The 19,613-nt window shown below is 42.4% G+C and overlaps 1 protein-coding gene across 1 annotated transcript; it reads left to right on the forward strand.

Moving 5' to 3' along the window:
• Positions 1-636: 636 nt before the first annotated feature.
• On the forward strand, positions 637-19,607 carry gsg1l2b (gsg1-like 2b). The gene is made up of 5 exons (XM_086140672.1): positions 637-1,118; positions 2,641-2,688; positions 6,338-6,490; positions 15,909-16,020; positions 17,211-19,607. The coding sequence occupies exons 1-5, from the start codon at positions 818-820 to the stop codon at positions 17,509-17,511; spliced, it is 915 nt and encodes a 304-aa protein (XP_085996798.1). The 5' UTR covers positions 637-817; the 3' UTR covers positions 17,512-19,607.
• The last annotated feature ends 6 nt before the right edge of the window (positions 19,608-19,613 follow it).

Genomic DNA, 19,613 nt, shown 5'->3' on the forward strand with positions numbered 1-19,613 from the left:
GCAGTATTTCAGTTGATTTGTAATGAATCTAGAATGTATGACATTTTTGTTTTTGTAACTACATTACAGAAGATAAAGAATTTTATGACAATTTTCTAATTTTCTGAGACAAGCCTGTATGTGTTAAACCTGAATGAGCGAGTGAATGGTTGCATGTCGCGTGAATGACAGCGATAATTATTTGTCTATATATGAAACGGGAATGAGAGTGTGAATGGTTTTTTGCGATGTATGAAATGTGAATGAGAAAGTAAGTTGTCACATGTCTGTATTTAAAATGTGAATAAGAGAGTGATGGGATAGACTCCAGACCCCCATTAAAATTAAAATTAAAATTGAAATTAAAATTGAAATTAAAATTGAAATTAAAATTGAAATTAAAAGTAAAAGTAAAATTAAAATTAATAATAAGAGGAGAAGCCCCGTATGGGAGGCCACCTCTTTTCGTCGTCCGTCCCTTCCATAAATGAGCGTGTCGGGGACACGCGTGGAGGATGGGATGGAGCGCCGCGAGGAATAGGAAAAGGCGTGTTGTAGCTCCGTGCGTGGAGTGGGAAAGTGGGAGGGGGAGGTGAGATGTGTGTGTGCATGTGGGGTGTGTGTGTGTGTGGGGGGGGGCTTCAGTCTACAAAGTGAGCGAGTCGGCGGCTCCGGGGAAGCAGATGTGCGCGGCGCACGGCGGCGGCCGGACCGGGATTAGCCCTCTGGATGCGTTCTGACAGGAATAACCGGATTATGAGGCTCTGAGGCGGAGGCGCTATCCGGTGTCATCGGAGGAGGAGGAGGAGGGGGGTCGAAGTTCGCCGGCTCCTCCGCCATGGGCATCGACCGGCGGCGGAGAGCGTCGCTGGCTCTCACCTTGAACTTCGTCGCCCTGCTGCTCGCCGTGTCCGCGCTCACCACCAGCTACTGGTGCGAAGGGACGCGCAAGGTGGTGAAGCCGCTGTGCAGCGGGCCGGTGTCGGCCAAGCAGTCCTTCTGCATCCGCTTCAACAGCTCCAACCTCAACGACTCCCGGCTGGTGCAGTACATCTGGGAGACCGGCGAGGACAAGTACGTGATGAGGAAGTTTCACACCGGCATCTGGTTCTCCTGCGAGCAGAACATCAACATGACCGGTGAGTTCGTGAGGAGAAAGTGTGTTGTTTTTAAAGTAACTTTCAGATTAAAAAAAAAAAAAAAACATTGTGTTTTATCACGGTTTATCACATTGTGTACATTCCTTTTTTTTAACTATCATCCCATTTTATATGTTTCATGGTTGCGGTTTCATTTCATTCAATCGACTTTTGGAAAATGAAGTCCTACAAATTCTCGATTCTGGGTTTAAAAACAAAAAAAGGGGAACCCGGATGTTTTTGTTGTTTTTTGTTTTCGGAGTCAGAAATCAAGAGCATCCTTTGTCCTGAAATCCAACCGATTCACTAAGTGACGGGATGTCCGTCGTTGATTTATCGCTCCCGCTCTATTTTATGTCTCAGAGAAATGGGGAAGGAAGGAAGGATTAAGGGATTACCGTATCCAGGTTAAACCCCCACCTGCAGCAGACTGTTGGATATTTAAGGTGCTGGATTGTTCCGGGGTCCCCCGACCCTCCGCCGACCCCTGGCTCGGAGGTCACATGGCCGATGGTCATTTGTTTTGTTGGAAAAATCTCCTTGTGTTTTATCCATTACAAAACAACAGCGGCCGTAGATTTGTTTGTCTATATATGAAATGGGAATGAGAGGGTGAATGGTTTTATATCGACGTATGAAATGTGAATGAGAGGACATAAAAGGCCATAGATTTTGGAGAAGAAAAAAAAAAAGTCCCAAATTACAGCCATGAAGTGAGATCTTCTGGGATTTATTGAAACAGAAAACACCAAATTAAAGAAATCCACGACGGGAGTGTTTCCCACCGTCCTGAATCTGGAGAGCCCGCAAAAATAATAACAATAAAATGAATTAAAAGTAGATATCAGAACAGGAAATATATTTTTAAAAAAAAGGCAGTCAGTACATAATATAAATTCAGCTTTTTTCCAAGCTGGCTGGAGAGCTTTTTTTTTTTTTTTTGCTCTCAGCGTCGTAGCTACAGTTCCACATCTGAACACCAGGGACGTCCGCTACCACGCTCGCCGTCAACACGCCTCACACACATCGTCTTTTTCCAGCCTTTTCTCCTCATTTACTTCACCTCGCTGCCGCAGTTAAAGGGGAAGCAACACCTGCTATTCAATCCATTGACGATAGAGTTCATAAAATTCTTCGCTTTATTTATTGCTGCGTATAAAAAGGTCTCGGGGACAGGCTGAGGTCGCCGCGGGAACCCACGTGCGTGATTTATCCGGCGGTCGTTAACTGCCGAGTGTGCCGTTTCCCGGCGACACGTATGCCGAGCGGCCCCTCATCGATTCCTTGTCATTCTTTCTTTATTTCAAAGAAGTCTCTGACCTTTTCCCTCCCACATATTTTTAGGTGGAAAATAAACATAAAAGTACACATAACGACCAAACTTAGCCAACTTTTGCAACCCGGCTTGTGAAGCCTGACCTTTCCGCAAAGTTCCGGAATGAGGAGTATTTTCAGGTGGAGGCCAAATCAAGCGCCTGTCCATTGCCAGACGCCTCCACTGAGCGCCTCTTTCTCTTTGCAGGTGAAAACTGCAGGAGTTTCATCTACGTGGCGCCTTCAAATGAAAGAGGTGAGTACATTTGTTTTCATTGATGTCACAGGTTGGAACTTTAAACAATAGGACCAGGACTAGGGTGTAGGATAGACCTGGGGATTTTAAGGCCCGCGGGCCACATCCGCTCGTTTTGCTTTTTTATCCGGCCAGCCAAACTATTTTCTTTGAATATTTTAGTAAGTATTTTCAATCAATATCTTATTTTTTCCTTTTGTTTTTTTTTTTTTTGGATGATTCCGAACAACATAGTGTCGGTACATCTATATGGTCATGAATAGTTTAAAATTGAAATAAAATGCCAAAAAATGTAAATATTTAAATTTTCGTTTGGTTCAATTTACACGATACCTAGTCGGCCCGTGCATGAAAATTAAATAAGAAATCAAAATAACTGCCCACCCCTTGTGTAGGTTCATATATCTAGATCTAGATCTAGATCTAGATATATATAATTATACATTTATATGAAAATAAAATGCATTTATAAAGAGCATTTGTCCTTGGAACCAAACATTTCTGGTACGATTCCCGTCTCCTCCTCGTGTGTCGAAGTGCTAACTGCTCCCTAACTGCTGCCCTGCTGCTGATGGACGGCTGCCAACCACGCATGGTTCATCCATGATGGGTCAAATACAGAGAAGGAATTTCCCCATGAGGGATAAATAAAGTAATAAATTATATACATATATATATATATATATATATATATATATGTGTGTGTGTGTGTGTGTGTGTGTGTGTGTGTGTGTGTGTGTGTGTTATTATACAATATATATATCTATATATATAAGCACAAAAATAGTAACAGACCACTAATGTGAATTTCACTGAACTGATTTACACATTTTGCAGCAATAATGGCTAAGGACAATATTGAAGTGAACAACGAATGATATTAAATTTTAAATAATTTTTAAAGAAATTTATGGTTCATTTTTCCCACTAACTGTTGGGTATTGTCCATAACAATATGGTTTTGCGATTTACTGCCAATTTATCAATTTCTGGGTGAGTGCATCTTATGCTCCAGCTTGTTTTCACAAACATGTTTTCCTTTTTCATTTCCTAGATATTTTATTTTGAGCTTACAAAGGAGACTTTTGAATCCAATCAAGGGAGTTTCCTGAAAAATACGACATCCCCTCGTCACGAGTACTGTTTGCTTTTGTTTGATTGTCAAATCATTTTCTGTGGTTAAAAAAGAATTGTCATTATCTTATTTCGGCCGATTCAGCGACCACATGGAAATATCAGTTCAGTTTCTTGTTGGAGCCAGATTGAAAGACGATAGTGCGCCAGGGCTGTTAGCTTAGCTTAGCATATGCTAAGAATGGAATAAACTGACCTGCCCAATATCAATCTATGCTTTTATTATGCTGCATTAGTGTTTCTATCATTTCAACTTATCATCATCATCATCACCAACTAACTCTTCACCTTGAGTTTGTTTTTATTCTTAATGCTGGTGAAAGGTTCTTTCTCTTTTTGGGTGTTAAAACCAAACCTGGATGGTAGTTTGGCTGTAAAATGTCCGTCAAATGTGATTCCGTAGACGTTTCAGGCAAAATAAGCCATACAGTGGTGGAATGTGTTTTCAGTGCTCATTTCAGTGCTCTGCCGTCGCTCTTCATTTTCATACACCAAGTTGATTTTAATATGATAGACAAGAGCACATTATTAGACCTCCAAACCCCCATCTTGCAAAGATAATTAACGGGAAGGTGAAGATCCACCATGACCGGTCCAGCGTGAAAATATGGGGCAGAGATAATGGAAAAATCAATTTCCCAAATATTAAATTTTAGTTGAGTCCCATGGAAATCGTTGCGCTTCGCATTTTTTGTCAGAGCAGAAGGTTGCCCAGGCTTGTTCCTCCACATGACAACAGCCGGTCCTGGGCAGACGGTGTATCCCAGGTTCGATGTCAACAAGTCAATACCTTAAACGGAACACAGAGCGGATGCTAACAAGGTTAGCAGCAAAGTTAGCATCTTATCAGGCTGAAGATGTTTTGGCTCTTTGTTTGGGCTACAAGAAGCTAATGATGCCAATTTGATTATTGCAGCTTGTTCTTGACACATCGTCCACGGTGAACCTTTTTTCTTGCTGGACGTCCAAGAACCATTTTGTGATTGGTGAGAAATTTGAATTTTGCAGAAATGTTTTCATCCCCGTTTTTGTGCTGGCGTGGAAAGCGATGGATAGTTTTGAGGATCCGCTGGCCGAGCCAAGAGGAACTTAGCATTTGTTCTCGCCGCCCCGGGAGCTGAGAGGCTGTAGAAGCCTCGACGCGCCGCCTGCCACCTGGAGGTCAAACAAGTACATCCACCAAAGCACATAATCCGATCCAAAAAAAAATCCCGAAACAAAAATTTGCATTTTGGGGGGTTTTGGTCACTTATTTCCACTTCACCGCCAAAAGGACTCTCACTCACTGTTTCCCAACTCTTACGCCTAACACTTGGTTTCCAAAAACACAACATGTCAAACACCGCGTGATGTTTTGAGGTCACAGAACATTGCCTCAGATTTGTCTTTCTCTTCCACATCCAGTCCTTTCCATAGTCTGTCAAATTTTCCGTGTTGTTGATCACACCACCTCGGCCAAGGAAGATCCTTGTTTATGCTGCCAACGCTGAGCGGAACTGAAGTAACATTTTTTCTCATTTTGTTATTTGGTTCTAAATTAGTTCCAAATCCCAAAAATGTACTGTGGGTTGGAATATTAGCGGGTAGAAGCACCATCAGAACACGCTGTAATTGTAGCCAGTAAAGAGCACTTAATGATTCTGGAATAACAACTCCATTAACACCACGTGTCCCCCTCCCCCTCCTCTTGTGCATTTCAATGAAAAACTCATTTGTTCCCATTTGAATCAAACGAAGAGCCACTGTTTTATAATCTGAAGGACGTCAGGAAACTTGTCATGTATGCAGTATGTACAAGGTAGCAGGTTCATTTAGTTCACGTCATTTATAATCATTCATTATGATACCCCGGACCAGTCACCACTTTTAGAGACATCGAACCATTCACCCACTCACTGACATCTTATGGAGACATAGTACTATTCACTCTCTCATTCACGTCACATTGACACACCCATTAGCTTTCTAAATCACACATTATATTAAGGTATTCAACCGTTCACTCGGCCATTCACTTATCTGAGCATATCTGGTCTCCAATGAACCTACCGCATGCTGTTGGACTCCGAGAGGAAACCAGAGAACATGCAAACTCACGGAAAAGCCACCCAGTCGGAATTGAACCGGGGACCTTCTTGTAAAATCACTCCTGCCCCATTTCATTCATTATAACATGTAATGTGCATCTATACTAGAATACATTCATCCCGTTTTCCATCCTGCCATGCAGAAGGACGCATCCTTCCTCCGACTGTGAAGGTTAATCATATGGGTGACAGGGTCACTGCTCCACATCCTCCTCTTCTTCCTCCCTCTTGTCCCTTCAACCTTCCTCACCTATATTATTTCTCCGCCACCCCTTCACCCCCTCCTGAAACGTATCCCTTCCATCATCCGGTCGACCGTGTCCACCCGCAACATAAATATGCGTTTTCATTTTATTTCCAACTATTCTCCCTCCTCCTCTTTGTTATTCCTCGCCCGTCGCCCCTTTGTTTTTTATTTCCATCGGCAGGCGTGCTGTGGCTGTGCATCGTCGCCGAGTGCCTGTACATCCTCCTGCTGGCCACCGGGGGCCTCCTCATGTCCATCGAGGTGTGTCACTTCGGCAACGTCATCGACGGCCTCAAGCTCAACGCCTTTGCCGCCATTTTCACCGTGCTCTCGGGTGAGTCACCGCGCCGATACGTCCGATGCATCAAACCGAAACGGATCGAAGCAGGATGTGCGTGACGCGAGCGTCCTTCGTGAGTCAACCTCGTTTTTCTTTTTACCTTCAGGGCCGACAAACCCACTCAATCACGCTGCTTTTTTTTTACATATAAACACATTAAAAGGTGGGTTGGTCCCGTTCCACGCTTGCATTAGTACTAAATCCAAGCCGGTCACAACTCTTCCCTCCCCCCCAAAGCAGATTTCGAGCCAGTTCGCAGTCTGCCTCCCCCCTCCCTCCCTCCCAGCCCCGCGGCGGAGGAATTATCCATGACCTCTAATGCACTCTACGAAAATGATACTGACCGCGAGACTCCAGACTGTGAATCAGCAGCGAGGGAGACTCTGCTCCGGAGCAATGACTTGCAGCATTTTCGGTAACTCCACCGGTCAGATTGAGGAAACGTCTTAAAAGGAGCCAAAACGCTGGAGACTGGTACCTGTCGCTCCGACGCTCGCTCTTTGATTCCTAAACTTTGTCTCAGCGGAATTAGCTTACATTATACCGCGGCGCCTTCACAATACCTAAGCTGCAGCAAAATTAGTTTTGTAATCTTACAGCTAATGAGAGGGAGCTCCGGGAAAGCGGGAAATCCAATAAATCAACTTCTGTCCGGCTCGAGTACTGCACATTATTTATTGTATTTAATCTTGTTTCAATCGGGCGGTCTCACTGAGATTAAGATCTCATTTTTTATTTTTTTTTGTCAAGAAAAAAGATGAGGAGCCCCCCGGCTGCAAAAAGGCCCGGTCACTGTGGACAATGAATTAAGACGGAAACTAAATTTGTTTCTTTGAGGCCTGGTAGACGGCGAGTAGCAGCACAACAGGATAGAAGTGAAATAAAGATAAAAGCGGTGCTCGACTGACAGCAGAATTCCGTTCCTCCGGTGCGATGCAACATGATTGTCGCCGTACAGGACTGTCTCAGAAATTAGAATATTGTGATAGAGTTCTTTATCTTCTGTAATACAATTTAAAAAAAACAAAACTTTTTCATGATATTGTAATATTTTGAGATAGGATTTTTGAGTTCTCTTAAGATGTAAGCCATAATCAGCAATATTAAAATAATAAAAGGCTTGCAATATTTCAGTTGATTTGTAATGAATCCAGAATGTATGACATTTTTGTTTTTGTAATTGCATTACAGAAGATAAAGGACTTTATCACAATATTCTAATTTACTGAGACAGTCTTGTATATCGGAATTCATATACTGTACATACAGTAAGTACCTATGTCACTCACCTACACAGTGGTAAACTAGTAATCAATGACATAAAAACACTATAGAGTAAAAATAAAAAATAATAAAGACTTATGTTGGGAGCTGAAATGAAAGGCAAAAGGTTTCCAAAAAAACAACTCAAACAAGTAAATGTTTGTGCAAGAAAGTAAATGTAGCACAACTCAATTCCTTACAACTGGGGAATGTTAAAAAAAACCTGTAATTTTCCTCCACTTCGCTCACACATTTGTTCACACACAGAGTTTGTTTCTTCACAGACTTCGCAATTGATTTCTTAAAACCCTATGGGAGATGGCAATGTCACCAAGAAACGCCGTAGGTCGAGGACATTGTAAACCAAGGTCTGTCTGTATTCAAAATAGACGCTACTATCATCTTTTATTTTTTCCTTTCGGCTTTTCCCTTCAGGGGTCGCCACAGCAAATCAACCTTCTCCATCGAACCCTATTCTCTGTATCCTCCTCTCTCACACCAGCTACGTTCATATCCTCTCTCACTACGTCCATAAATCTTCTCCTTGGTCTTCCTCGTGACCTCCTGCCTGGCAGCTCCAATTCCAGCATCCGTCTACCAATATATTCTCTATCCCTCCTCTGTACATGACTGAACCATCTCAGTCTGGCCTCTGAGACCTTCTCTCCAAAACATCTAACATGTGCTGTTCCTCTGATAGACTCATTCCTGATCCTCTCCATCCTGGTCACTCCCAAAGAGAACCTCAACATCTTCATCTCTGCAACCTCTAGTTCTGTCTGCTGTCTTTTGGTCATTGTAACAGTTTCTAGTCCATACATCATCGCTGGTCTCACCACTGTCTTGTCCGCCTTTCTTTTCCTTCTGGCTGATAGTCTTCTATTGCACAGCACCCCTGACACTTTTCTCCACCCATTTCAACCTGCTTGAAGCCATTTCTTTACCTCTTTTTCACACTCTCCTATGCTCTGAACTGTTGACCTCTACAGTTCTGTCTCAGAAAATAAGAATATTGTGATAAAGTTCTATATCTTCTGTAATGCAATCACAAAAACAAAAATGTCATACATTCTAGATTCATTACAAATCAACTGAAATATTGCAAGCCTTTTATTATTTTAATATTGCTGATTATGGCTTACCGGTACATCTTAAGAAAACTCAAAAATCCTATCTCAATATAATAAAATATTATGAAAAGTATTTTTTGTTATTTTAATTGCATTACAGAAGATAAAGAACTCTATCACAATATTCTAATTTTCTGAGACAGTCCTGCATGTAAAGAAATTATACAGAAAGTATACAAATATACAATATTTATTAAATATCCTTGAATATCAGAACTCCTCAAAGTCAAATGGCTGAACCAGATGAAGTGGGTTTCTAGCATTGCATTTTGCGACACTGAGCAGCCAGTTTCCGAGGGTTTGCCTTCTCGCTACCCAAAATGCAGAGGCTGGATCGTAAATTCCAGATGTTTACAACTTAGACATGAGAATAGTGACAAAATCCAGAGAATTTATTTCTCAAGATAATGTAGGAGTACGTAACAGGGAGGGGTCGGGGCGGAGTAATGATGCTGTGCTATCATTCTGTTGTCCAAATAACTATTTTCTGTGATTTAAGTCGGCTATTACCTTCGCCGTTAAGAAGTGAATCACGGGATTTGGAGTAAAGGTGAACGTACAGTGGAATTTTCTGTTGAAGGCAATTTTCTTGAAATATATTCCGAACGAGTGTCGTACCCGTAAAAAAAAAGGACGGTGCCTCGCAGACTAAGGCTCGTACGCAAAGTTTTTTGATCACTGCCCTCTGACTCCACATCTGATCAGAGCGGCGGCGTGTTTAAAGCGGCCCCGAGCCAAAGTCTGCATACGAATGAGCCCACAGCGCAACGCGCGATTCTCCCGGTCTGAGCCGAGCTTTGATTTTCAGCATGAAGCGCAGATTCTGGTGAGTCACCCTCTGATCTCGGTCGGCGTGTGCCGAGAAAAGTCGAATCCCTGAATATCCTGCAAACTTTTGGATTGCCCGCTCGCCATAGCAGTTGCGTCATGTGACGCTCATCTATTCCTACAAATCGCTGGCGAAGACAGTTCTCCCTTCCTCGTGTTGAGGGGCAGGTCACGGTTGCCAATTTTCTCCTAAAATGACGGATTCCCGCTCTTTGCACTATTACTTTTCTTTCAACACGAATTACATCCTCTGTAAATATTCTATCACTGTCAATATCGTCATAATACTCAAATATTATACACTAAAAAACAAACTTAAACACTCATACTGTTGTTGTAAAAGCCTGTCATCCAATGGAAAGACAAGCTTCTTGAGAAATAAAATAAGATAAGCCCACCTTCAGTCGACCTGCCATTTGAGGCCGCCAAGGAAAAACTCCTTAATGGATCAGAGCAGCGTCTTTACCAACAACACACCAAAAGATGCATTCACGGGACCTGCTAGTGTGTACGCCTCCACTCCTGAGGATAACGCTTTTACGATTTTCGCAGTCGAAGACTCAAAATTGGAAATCTGAAGGGAGTTGAAGGGGAGTCTTAGCGGACTCACAGCACGCTCCCTTCTTCTTGGTCGTGGAGTTTGAGCTGGTAGTCTCAAGTCTTAGCACAGTCCTAGCTCAGTCTTTGCCTAATCTTGGGCCTTATGATATTTGATGTTATCACAAGTCTATGTGTAAAGACCGAATCAACATCCCATAGCTGAGATCCAACAAAATTGTCAAAGGAAACCTGGTAGACAAGCAATCGGCAGAGCAGCATTGGCGGCAGAGATGGTATTTCCCTGCGGTGTGGATGAACGGGAACGGCGAAGGACGTCTTGATCAGCATGAAAAGTCCGAAAGAGGAGCGGATGTTAGTGGAACAGCCCAGCTTGTTGTCAACTCTCCAACGTATCACTAGCAAGTGGAGAAGAAATAAGCGATGGACGGAAATAGGAGAGGCTCTGGTGAAAACATTGATTGTATGGTGGGAAAAAATTGTTGAAAGGGTTGTAGTTTTCCACAGTCTTTAGTCTCAGAGTTCACTGCAAAAACTCCAAAAAGTAGTCTCTTTTTCTGAGTTGATGTGAGATGATAGTTTGACAAAAGTCTTTTAAAAACCTTTGCAAAATCCTAAGGTGTAAACCCAGCATAAGTTTCAAGTCTGTATATTCCAATTCGGAGTCGAATGATGTACTGGATGTTTTTTTCTTATTTGGTTTTCAACATCAGTGCTTTTTTTATATAAACTGTAGGGACAGCAAATCTTTCAATCCTGAAGGATCGAGTCTAAATGTGTGTGTGTGTGTCTGTGAATGTGTGAGTGGTTGTGTGTGTGTGTGTGTGTGTGTGTGTGTGCGTGCGTGTGTTACTTCAGAAAATATCCGCTGCTGTACAAAATTGATGTACATTTTATTTTATAAAAGAAAGAGTTTGTTCATAAGTTTCTCGTAAAAAAAAAAAAAAAGTAAAAAGACACAAACACATGGACATCATACACCTAACTGATACTCGATGACCAATTTCCCTCCCAGGAAAATATCTAATTATTATAATATAGTAGTTTATGCTTTGAGATATTTCTCATTTGGATTAAAATGCATTTAAATACATTTAAAACCCTCCAATTCTCTGAGGATCTTTTGGAACAAAAGATAATCACGCCTTGAAAGCAGGTGGAAAAACAAATGACAAAAAAGGCTTCATAAATGTTTTACTAAACTGATAAAGCATATGTCAGCTCAAAAAAGTTGTCAGGTCGCACACACACGATGACTCACACATCCAGTGTGTGTGAGTGTGTGTGTGTGATAGCCAGGCGTATGCCCTCGGCGGGGGTCACGACACAGTCAAGCTCAGTCATCCGGTCGGAGGATTCTAAGTTTTTATTTTCAAATCCGACAGGCGTTGAACTCCGGCTGCCCCCGTGACGCCGCAGACTGTCAAACTTGTGCTCGACTTAAGTCGCTTTCCAGCCGTTCGACCCCGACAGTATGTGAACTTGCTTCCCGATCCGGCATCTTTTATTTATAGATGCAGATGGGACGCTTTGAAAGTTCCTACAGAGTGCGGGTTTATACTTGTGTAAAAAATCATTTTAATTCTTTGTTTTGTTTGGTTCCGTTCCAGCTCCTTCCCCAACCCCCTTAAAAGAGGCTGATTCTCCTTGTATAAGAAGGTGTGAATCCAGGACAGAGTTCTTTGTGTGTTAACGGAGCGAGAGAAGGGAAGGAATGGAGACGAAATAGATACACGGGGAAACAGATACGCCGTTTTGGTTTTATTCTATTTTTATACTGTATTTTCCGCACTATAAGGCGCACCTAAAAGCCTTTCATTTTCTCAAAAATCGACGGTGCGCCTTATAATCCAATGCGCCTTATATATGGATCAATATTGGTTAATTATGGCTACCGTAGTCACGGGGCGTCGCCAAAGTATTAGCAGTAAAACCGGTAAAGGGGAATTCCAGTCCCGCACCACTTGTGTGTGTATAAAGACCCCAAAATGGTATCTTTCAAGAGACCCATTTACAACGAGTGTCTCTTGAGTCTCGAGGCGCCTGGAGGTGCCTGTTGTTAGAAAAAAAAAATATATAGATATAAATAGAAAAGGATTCACAGGAGAGTAAATGAGAGAACTCAGGGCGATTTCAACTGACTGAAAATTGCCCCAAAAAGGGGCGGTTCCCCACAGAGTGACACTGCACAGTGATTGGATCTTACGTTCAGAGGCAGCTACAATGGTCAGTGTTATGTTTCTCGATTTGAGAAATGCAAGATGTGTACAAGAACGGTCAGTATGACAGTTGAGCGTGTATGTGCTTTAACGGCAAAAGCGTTCTCCAGGCGGTTGATACAGCTTAATAACAGTTTACGTAGTGTGCGTAAAGCATCACATGACATATGACCAATCATAGTGGAGAACACGTATCCAAATAATGCAGATATTGTAGACATATTCCCACAGAATATTACATCCCCGTTCTTTTAAAAATGAGAAACAATAAATCTTTTGTGGTAGAGCGGACCAGCTAACGTGGTGTTAGCTGGTGTTAGCTTGAACTGCTGTAACAGCGGTAGAATGGGATTTTAAAAAGACCATCTTTTCTGCGCATTGGTGGTGCATCTGCCAGATCGCCCTTATAAACAAATCTTCCCTTATCTAGAGCCTATTAAACCTGCGACAGGAAACTCCTTTGTTTTCTTTCATCTACATAGGGATGTGATATTGATCAAACTTGTGCAACATTATACGTCAATCGGAGCGGTGTAATCAAACCTTTGATAGGTCGTGAACATCGCAGCGGGGTTCGGTTTTGCCGGCGCCGCGACGAATGTGAGATGATTCTTCTTCTAAATCGGTTATGCTGTGATGCTTGGCGACGCCGCTTCAATTTACCAGCTTGCCCAGATTGTATTTCATGCGATCTGACACAGATTCCATCCAATATTTTAGCCTCTCCTGACAACATGCACACACACACCTTCACACTGCAGTGTGCATAAGATAAGATAAGATAAGATAAGATAAGATAAGATAAGATAAGATAAGATAAGATAAGATAAGATAAGATAAGATAAGAAATTCCTTTGTCATTGCAGCATAGCAGTTATTGAAAAAACTAATAAAAGTAAAATGAAAATAGATATGAATAGATAGACAGAAAACAGGAGATAGCAAGACATTCACAAATAAATAGACAGAAGCAACAACAACAACAACAACGACTCAGGGATGATAATGGACAACATAAAGGAACAGCAAGGGTGAAAAGTACACAGCCAGAACTAAACAATAATATAAATAGAATGACAATGGCAATGACAAGAATGAAATAAATGAATAAAATAGGCAGGATGTGAGCAGGCTGAGAACAACAAGGATAGGAAAGACAGCAGCGTAAGGGCATGACATGTAAGTGGGTGAGATAGTGAGATTGTGGAAGCAGCACAGATGCACTTCAGGTCAGAGTTGTGTGCCGTCCAGACTGCCGTTATACAGTCTGATGGCCGTGGGCACAAAGGAGCGTCTGAAGCGTTCAGCTCTGCAGCGGGGTGGGATGAACCGTCGGCTGAAGGAGCTGCACATCAGCCACAGCTCGTCGTGCAGGGGGTGGGAAGGATTGTCCGGGAGAGCTCCCAGTTTGTCCTTCACCCTCCTCACTGCCACCGATTGAAGATGGTCCGGGTTCGGTCCCACCGCCGAGCGAGCTTTCCTCGCTATCTAAATTTCCATATGAAAATGATTCAGGAATTTTATAAAATACAGTCTGATTCTGCCTCCTTTTACTTTGTCAATGTATTTCATTACACTTGTAATGATGCTCAGAGTTGGTTTTTCCTTGTTGTTGATCCGATGTTTGGCCTCTATTGCTTTCTGACCACCAGAGCACAGCAGTACACTTCCCCGCTCTTTCAGACATCCCATAATGCAATTCAGGAGTGACAAGTTTGAGGCATCCTATTCGATTAAATTAACTCATTATTTACACTTTCAACGTATTCACTTATTTGTATGGGGGCGCGTCGCCCGAGGTGCGACGTGAGGTTAAATGCAAAGTTGGCACGGGTTGCCGTGGCAATGCATCTCCCGGCTTTCCGGGGCAGCAACATGATGAATCATGCTGAAAAGCAGAAAAAAAATAGAAAAAGACTCATCCCTGGATTGATGCCAAAATAGGGAACGTAAACCAAAATAATCACTGAAAGGACTCGGACTGTTTCGCCAGAAGATCCTTATAGATTATTTTCCACTAAGTTTCCACAATCGATTAACCTTGTGTCCCCCTGGTGGTCATTAATCGGCGGTGTTGTCCCGTAATGCCGCTGATCCGAGGTCAATATTCTACCGTTTCCCAGCGACCAGGTGTGTCACCTTCACGTCGCCGCTAAAAATAAACAACCCGCTGTGACACTTATTGGCTTAATGGTGAGGAACCTGACCTTGTGTGAACAGAAAAGGCATCATTTCTACGGGGCGGAACACGCCGGGGCCCGGACGCGCTCATCCCCGGGCTCACAGCTGTCCGTCTGATCTGCATGGCAACACGATAACATGACGGCGGGGATATCTTTAGGAAAAAACATGAGCGTTTTGAAGGGATGAGATGGAAATTCGGGCGTTCTGCGCTAAATTTGGCGCGCACTCCTGTTCCGTCCAGGCATTTCCGAGGCTTACGGAGGGTAATCCGATTGGTCGGCTACAAATGCTGTGTTTCATTCCCGGTCTGTTTTTTTGTTTTTTTTTCGGGGCCATGAGACGTCTGGCGACAAAGAGTCTGAGCTCCGGCAAAAAAAAAAAAAAAAAAAAAAAAACACAAAAGAAATCAGGAGGGAAGAGAAAAATGGAGTGTCTGGTGAATGTTTGTTGATGCTGCTAGGGGTCTTAGAATAACAGCCTCTCACATGTTTATATCTAGAATGATTTCCTTAAAATGTTAATGTTATTTTGAAATCCAATCAAACTGTGGAAAAACAAAAATGGAATTTTGATATTTTGTAAAAATCCTCTCTGACCCAGAATTGCAGTGAGGAGTGTTGTATTACTAACGTGTTATAACAAAGGTGATTCAAGTACCAGGGTGTATTCAATGTTTCTAATCTTTTCACTTCAAAAATCTTTGTGTTTTAGAGGTTTTGTTTCTCCTCATAAAGTAATTGACACTGGAGAGGATGGGGCTTATTCTTCTCTAAAATCTTTTTTTATTACTATTTGTTGTTGTTAATTTCCTATCCAGTAATGACAGAGAAATGAAGGATTTAATTTAATTTTCAATTTGTACTTTTCTTTTTGCAAGGCCTCGATTTTTAAAACACCAATTTTCTTGTATAATAACAAATAATAACAAGTAATAACAAAAATACAGTTATTGGTCACATACAAAAAAAATCCAAATTATCTGATTATCATCATTACATCGGAATTCGGAGGAAAAAGCTGCCTTGCCTTTTGATTTTCTTTGTGAAATATAAAATATGTCCTTTTTTTTTCTCAATCATATCATTTTGCATACTAATCCCAGGGAGTATGGGTTTAGCAGCGGCCAGCAGAAATGACTCTATTACTTCAAATTATGTAATACTGCCACCAAGTGGTGGTTGCTAAGCTACACAAGCAGGTGTTTGTCATCTGTGTCCTCCTGTGTGGCAGGTCTGTTGGGGATGGTGGCCCACATGATGTTCACCACCGCCTTCCAGCTGACGGTCAGCCTCGGCCCCGAGGACTGGAAACCCCAGACGTGGGACTACAGTTGGTCATACATGTGAGTTTGTGCAGGAAGAAGTGAATTGTTTGATCTTTTGTATTATTCGATTGTAGTGGATTCAGTATAAGAACTAGATCTAGACATTAATATGGTCAATAGACACCCGGAGCAAATGAGTGTGTTCTGAGCTGTCAATCAAATCGTGACACATCTGCAGTGTGTCTCTACTACTGCTGTGACTTCACAGAAGTCAAACACTCGTAAACTCTTGCTTCCCCGAAATCTTCTCGCTCTCTGGAATGAATTGATAATAAAACTCTCCGTGTGTTACAAAGGAAATGAGGAGAAAGTGTAACTTGCGGTAAGACATGAGGCAGAAAAAATAAAAAAAGCAATCGCTTGGTTTAAAATTGCACCCAAAACAAAATCGCTTTCTCTACTTCTTCTGCCCAATCATCAGCCTCCATCCAACCACGTGATAGTCTTTTTATTAGACATTAACCCTGACACTTTTCTCTACCCCTTCCAACCTGCTTGGAACGCGTTTCTTCACTTCTTCTCCACAGCCTCCATTGCTCCGGAGAATCGACCCTAAGTGCTTAAAATCCTCCACCTTCCTTATCTCTAATCCCTGTAGCATCATGGTTCCACTTGCGCCCCTCTCATTCTTATATATCTGTCTATATAAGATCATATATCCATCCATCCATGCATCTTTTTGCACTCATCCTGCACTCAGGGTTGCAGGGGATGCTGGAGCTTATTTCAGCTGTCATGGGGCGAGAGGTGGGGTTCACCCTGGACTGGTCACCAGTAAATCACAGGGACACATATACCGACAAATAATCATTCACTCTCTCATTCGGGGCCTTTTTTCCCAATTAACTTCCAATTCATTTCCAATGAACCCGCTGCATGTTTTTGGACTGTGGGAGGAAAACGGAGAACCTGGAGGAAACCCGCACAAATTGAACCAGGGTCCAGTGAGGCCAAAGCAATGAGCACAGCGCCACTGCACCACCCCTATTTATATTTTATTTTATTCTATTTTATTCTATTTTATTTTATTTTATTTTATTTTATTTTTTAGAAAGCCACCATTGACCACCAAATGAAACATCAACAATTATTTCTTAATCTTGTGCTTCCTGGATCCCGTATGATGCTTTCATTCCTTTTACCTTTAACTTCCTTATGTGAAGCCGCATTTATCGGCCCTCAGATGTAAACTCTTTGTATCTCTGCAGTTTAGCTTGGAGCTCCTTCACCGCCTGCATGGCGTCCTCGGTCACCACTATCAACCGCTACACCAAAACCATCCTGGAGTTCAAGCACAAGCGGAGGAACATTGAGAAGAACCTAAAGATCAAGCAGAAGCTGCTGGAGCTGGACTCTCCGGAGCAGGTGTGGGACATGTACATCAGCTCGGTGCCGAGCACCGCCGAGGAGCTGCTGGACCTCTCGTCGAACGGTCGCAAGCTGTCCAACACCTCCATCTTCCTGGACCTCAATGACCTGCCCGACCCGCAGGGAGAGGAATACTGCTAGACGGCCGATACGTAGCGTCCGAACACATTAGCATGTCGGTGTTTGTCTCCATGTGGCACAGTTGGATAATTACCGTAAACAAAATTAGACTACTGTGACCGAGACGTGAAAACAGTAACTTTAATCTGGTTTATTTTTAACCACTATGAGGCAAAAATCAACAGTCTTATGACGCTAATATAGCTAACACATTAGCAAAGAATAATCGAGTACGTCCACCAGGCACAAGGGAAACACAAGTCTCATTATGTCTTGACCGACATCTCCTGTCGGGTGTTTAACTGCCAAACGTTTCACTTTTCTCCCAAGCTAGCAGCTAGTCTGCTAATAACTGTTGCCAAACAAGGGGCAGAGAGATATATCGACGTAAATGCGGTTGACAGTGTTCATGTATGAAATCCTAATCTCAGCCCCTTAAGCTAATGTTCACACAGACACAACCAAACGAGCATTAGCAGATTAGCATGTTGGGGTGACGAGGAGGTGCAGCTCGAATGGGGTTTTCATATCGTACTCAAAGCTAAGCTCAACTGTTTCACTGTTAGTGTGACATATAATGTTTGCCCTAGGGTTGTTGTTGTTGGTTTACAACGATAAAAATATATAAAAAGGTTACTTGCTCGCAACCGTATGTGAATTACTCGCTGTCGTTTCCTTGTTTTCATTGCTTGATTTGGAAAAGGATTGTGAGATCGAAGTGAATATTGCGTATTCTTCTTCAAACCGAAAAGGGCGGTTTGTTTGGAATAGCATCTGCAGGCTAATAGTGTTTCGAGGTGCGTTTGTGTTACGATGACGAATGTAGCTTTTCCAGTGACACTTTTAGCTGAACCTTTTATGCTGCTCGCGTGGCCTGAACATTGAGACGGGGCGAGTAGAGGAAAAAGTCTTCGCCAAACATACCGCCAGTTTGAGATGCTTTTGTCAGCTCTTCTGAGAAGGACAGTGTCAACTTTCTGCGTCACTTTACGGACACACTTGAACCGAACCTAAATCCCATCACACTGCTTCAGGTGTTTTCAGTCAGTGGTAGGATTGCGATTTGGGAATTTGACAATAGTGTTGTCAGGGTCATACATTTGGTCTTTGATAAAATCAGAAAGAAATACTGAATATGTTTATTTGTGCTGAACTGTAGATTTGCTTATAGAGGCAGACTGATTCACGGTCTCATGTAGATCTGGAAAGAAAAGCGAAGCGTTTCCCTTGCGCTGACAGTTTCACCCCCAAACAAGCACAAGGACACCCTTAGCTTGTGGTGTAGCTTATTTGAATTTTGCCTATGATTAGTGGAAAAACCTGCAAAAACATACATTTAAGAACCTGTTTTGGGGAAAAAAAAAAAAAGTATGATTCTGTGATTTACTGTCAGGCGAAGTAAGAATTTTTGTAACAGCAGTGACAGCAGGTGGGCCTGAGTGTTGTTGCTTCATCCATTGAGGAAATGTATTTAAACGTAAAGGACAAGGGCAACATGGGTGTGAGGCAGTCGCAGGTCATGTGGAGTGCCTTTAGTCACAGCATCACGCCTCTCATCTGACAGCATGCTCTCATCTCGCGGCAACACCGTTTGTTTGACTTCTGTTTGTTCGACCGGCGTCAGTGCAAACTGCCAAAACCCCTCGGCAAGCAGAGCGCGCCCGCTTAAACGGCTCTATGTGTCATATTTACTTGATTATGGATATTTTAGGTACATGTGCAGCTGTTCGGGATCACACGGGATAATGTCGACGGAGCAGTAAAAAGTATTGGTCTGTTTAAGTGCATTTTAAAACGTATCTTATGTATTTGTGTACTCGATTGATTTGTTCTGTTCAAAGTGAAATGTAACGTACGCTGCTTTTTGATTTTTTTGAATTATTTTTACTTTTTAAGTTCATTTCTATCCCACCACGCTGGGTCGCAGTAAAACCGAAGCATGAGTCGTCGTGTCTTTTACAGTGCGTTTGTGTCAGATTTAAATACAGTGTCCTTTCGTTTTTGCTGAATAATGATTTGCGATCTGGTGTAACAACACGAGTAATTTGACCCATTTCTAAAACGATGGATCGGTTAATGGGAAATGAGAAGGGCACATCATAATAAAGAACTCGTTTGTACCG

This window comes from Fistularia commersonii, chromosome 33 (genome assembly GCF_037954325.1).
Source record: "Fistularia commersonii isolate RoL2024-O1a breed Wild chromosome 33, RoL_Fcom_v1.0, whole genome shotgun sequence".
NCBI classification, from domain to species: Eukaryota; Metazoa; Chordata; class Actinopteri; order Syngnathiformes; family Fistulariidae; genus Fistularia; species Fistularia commersonii.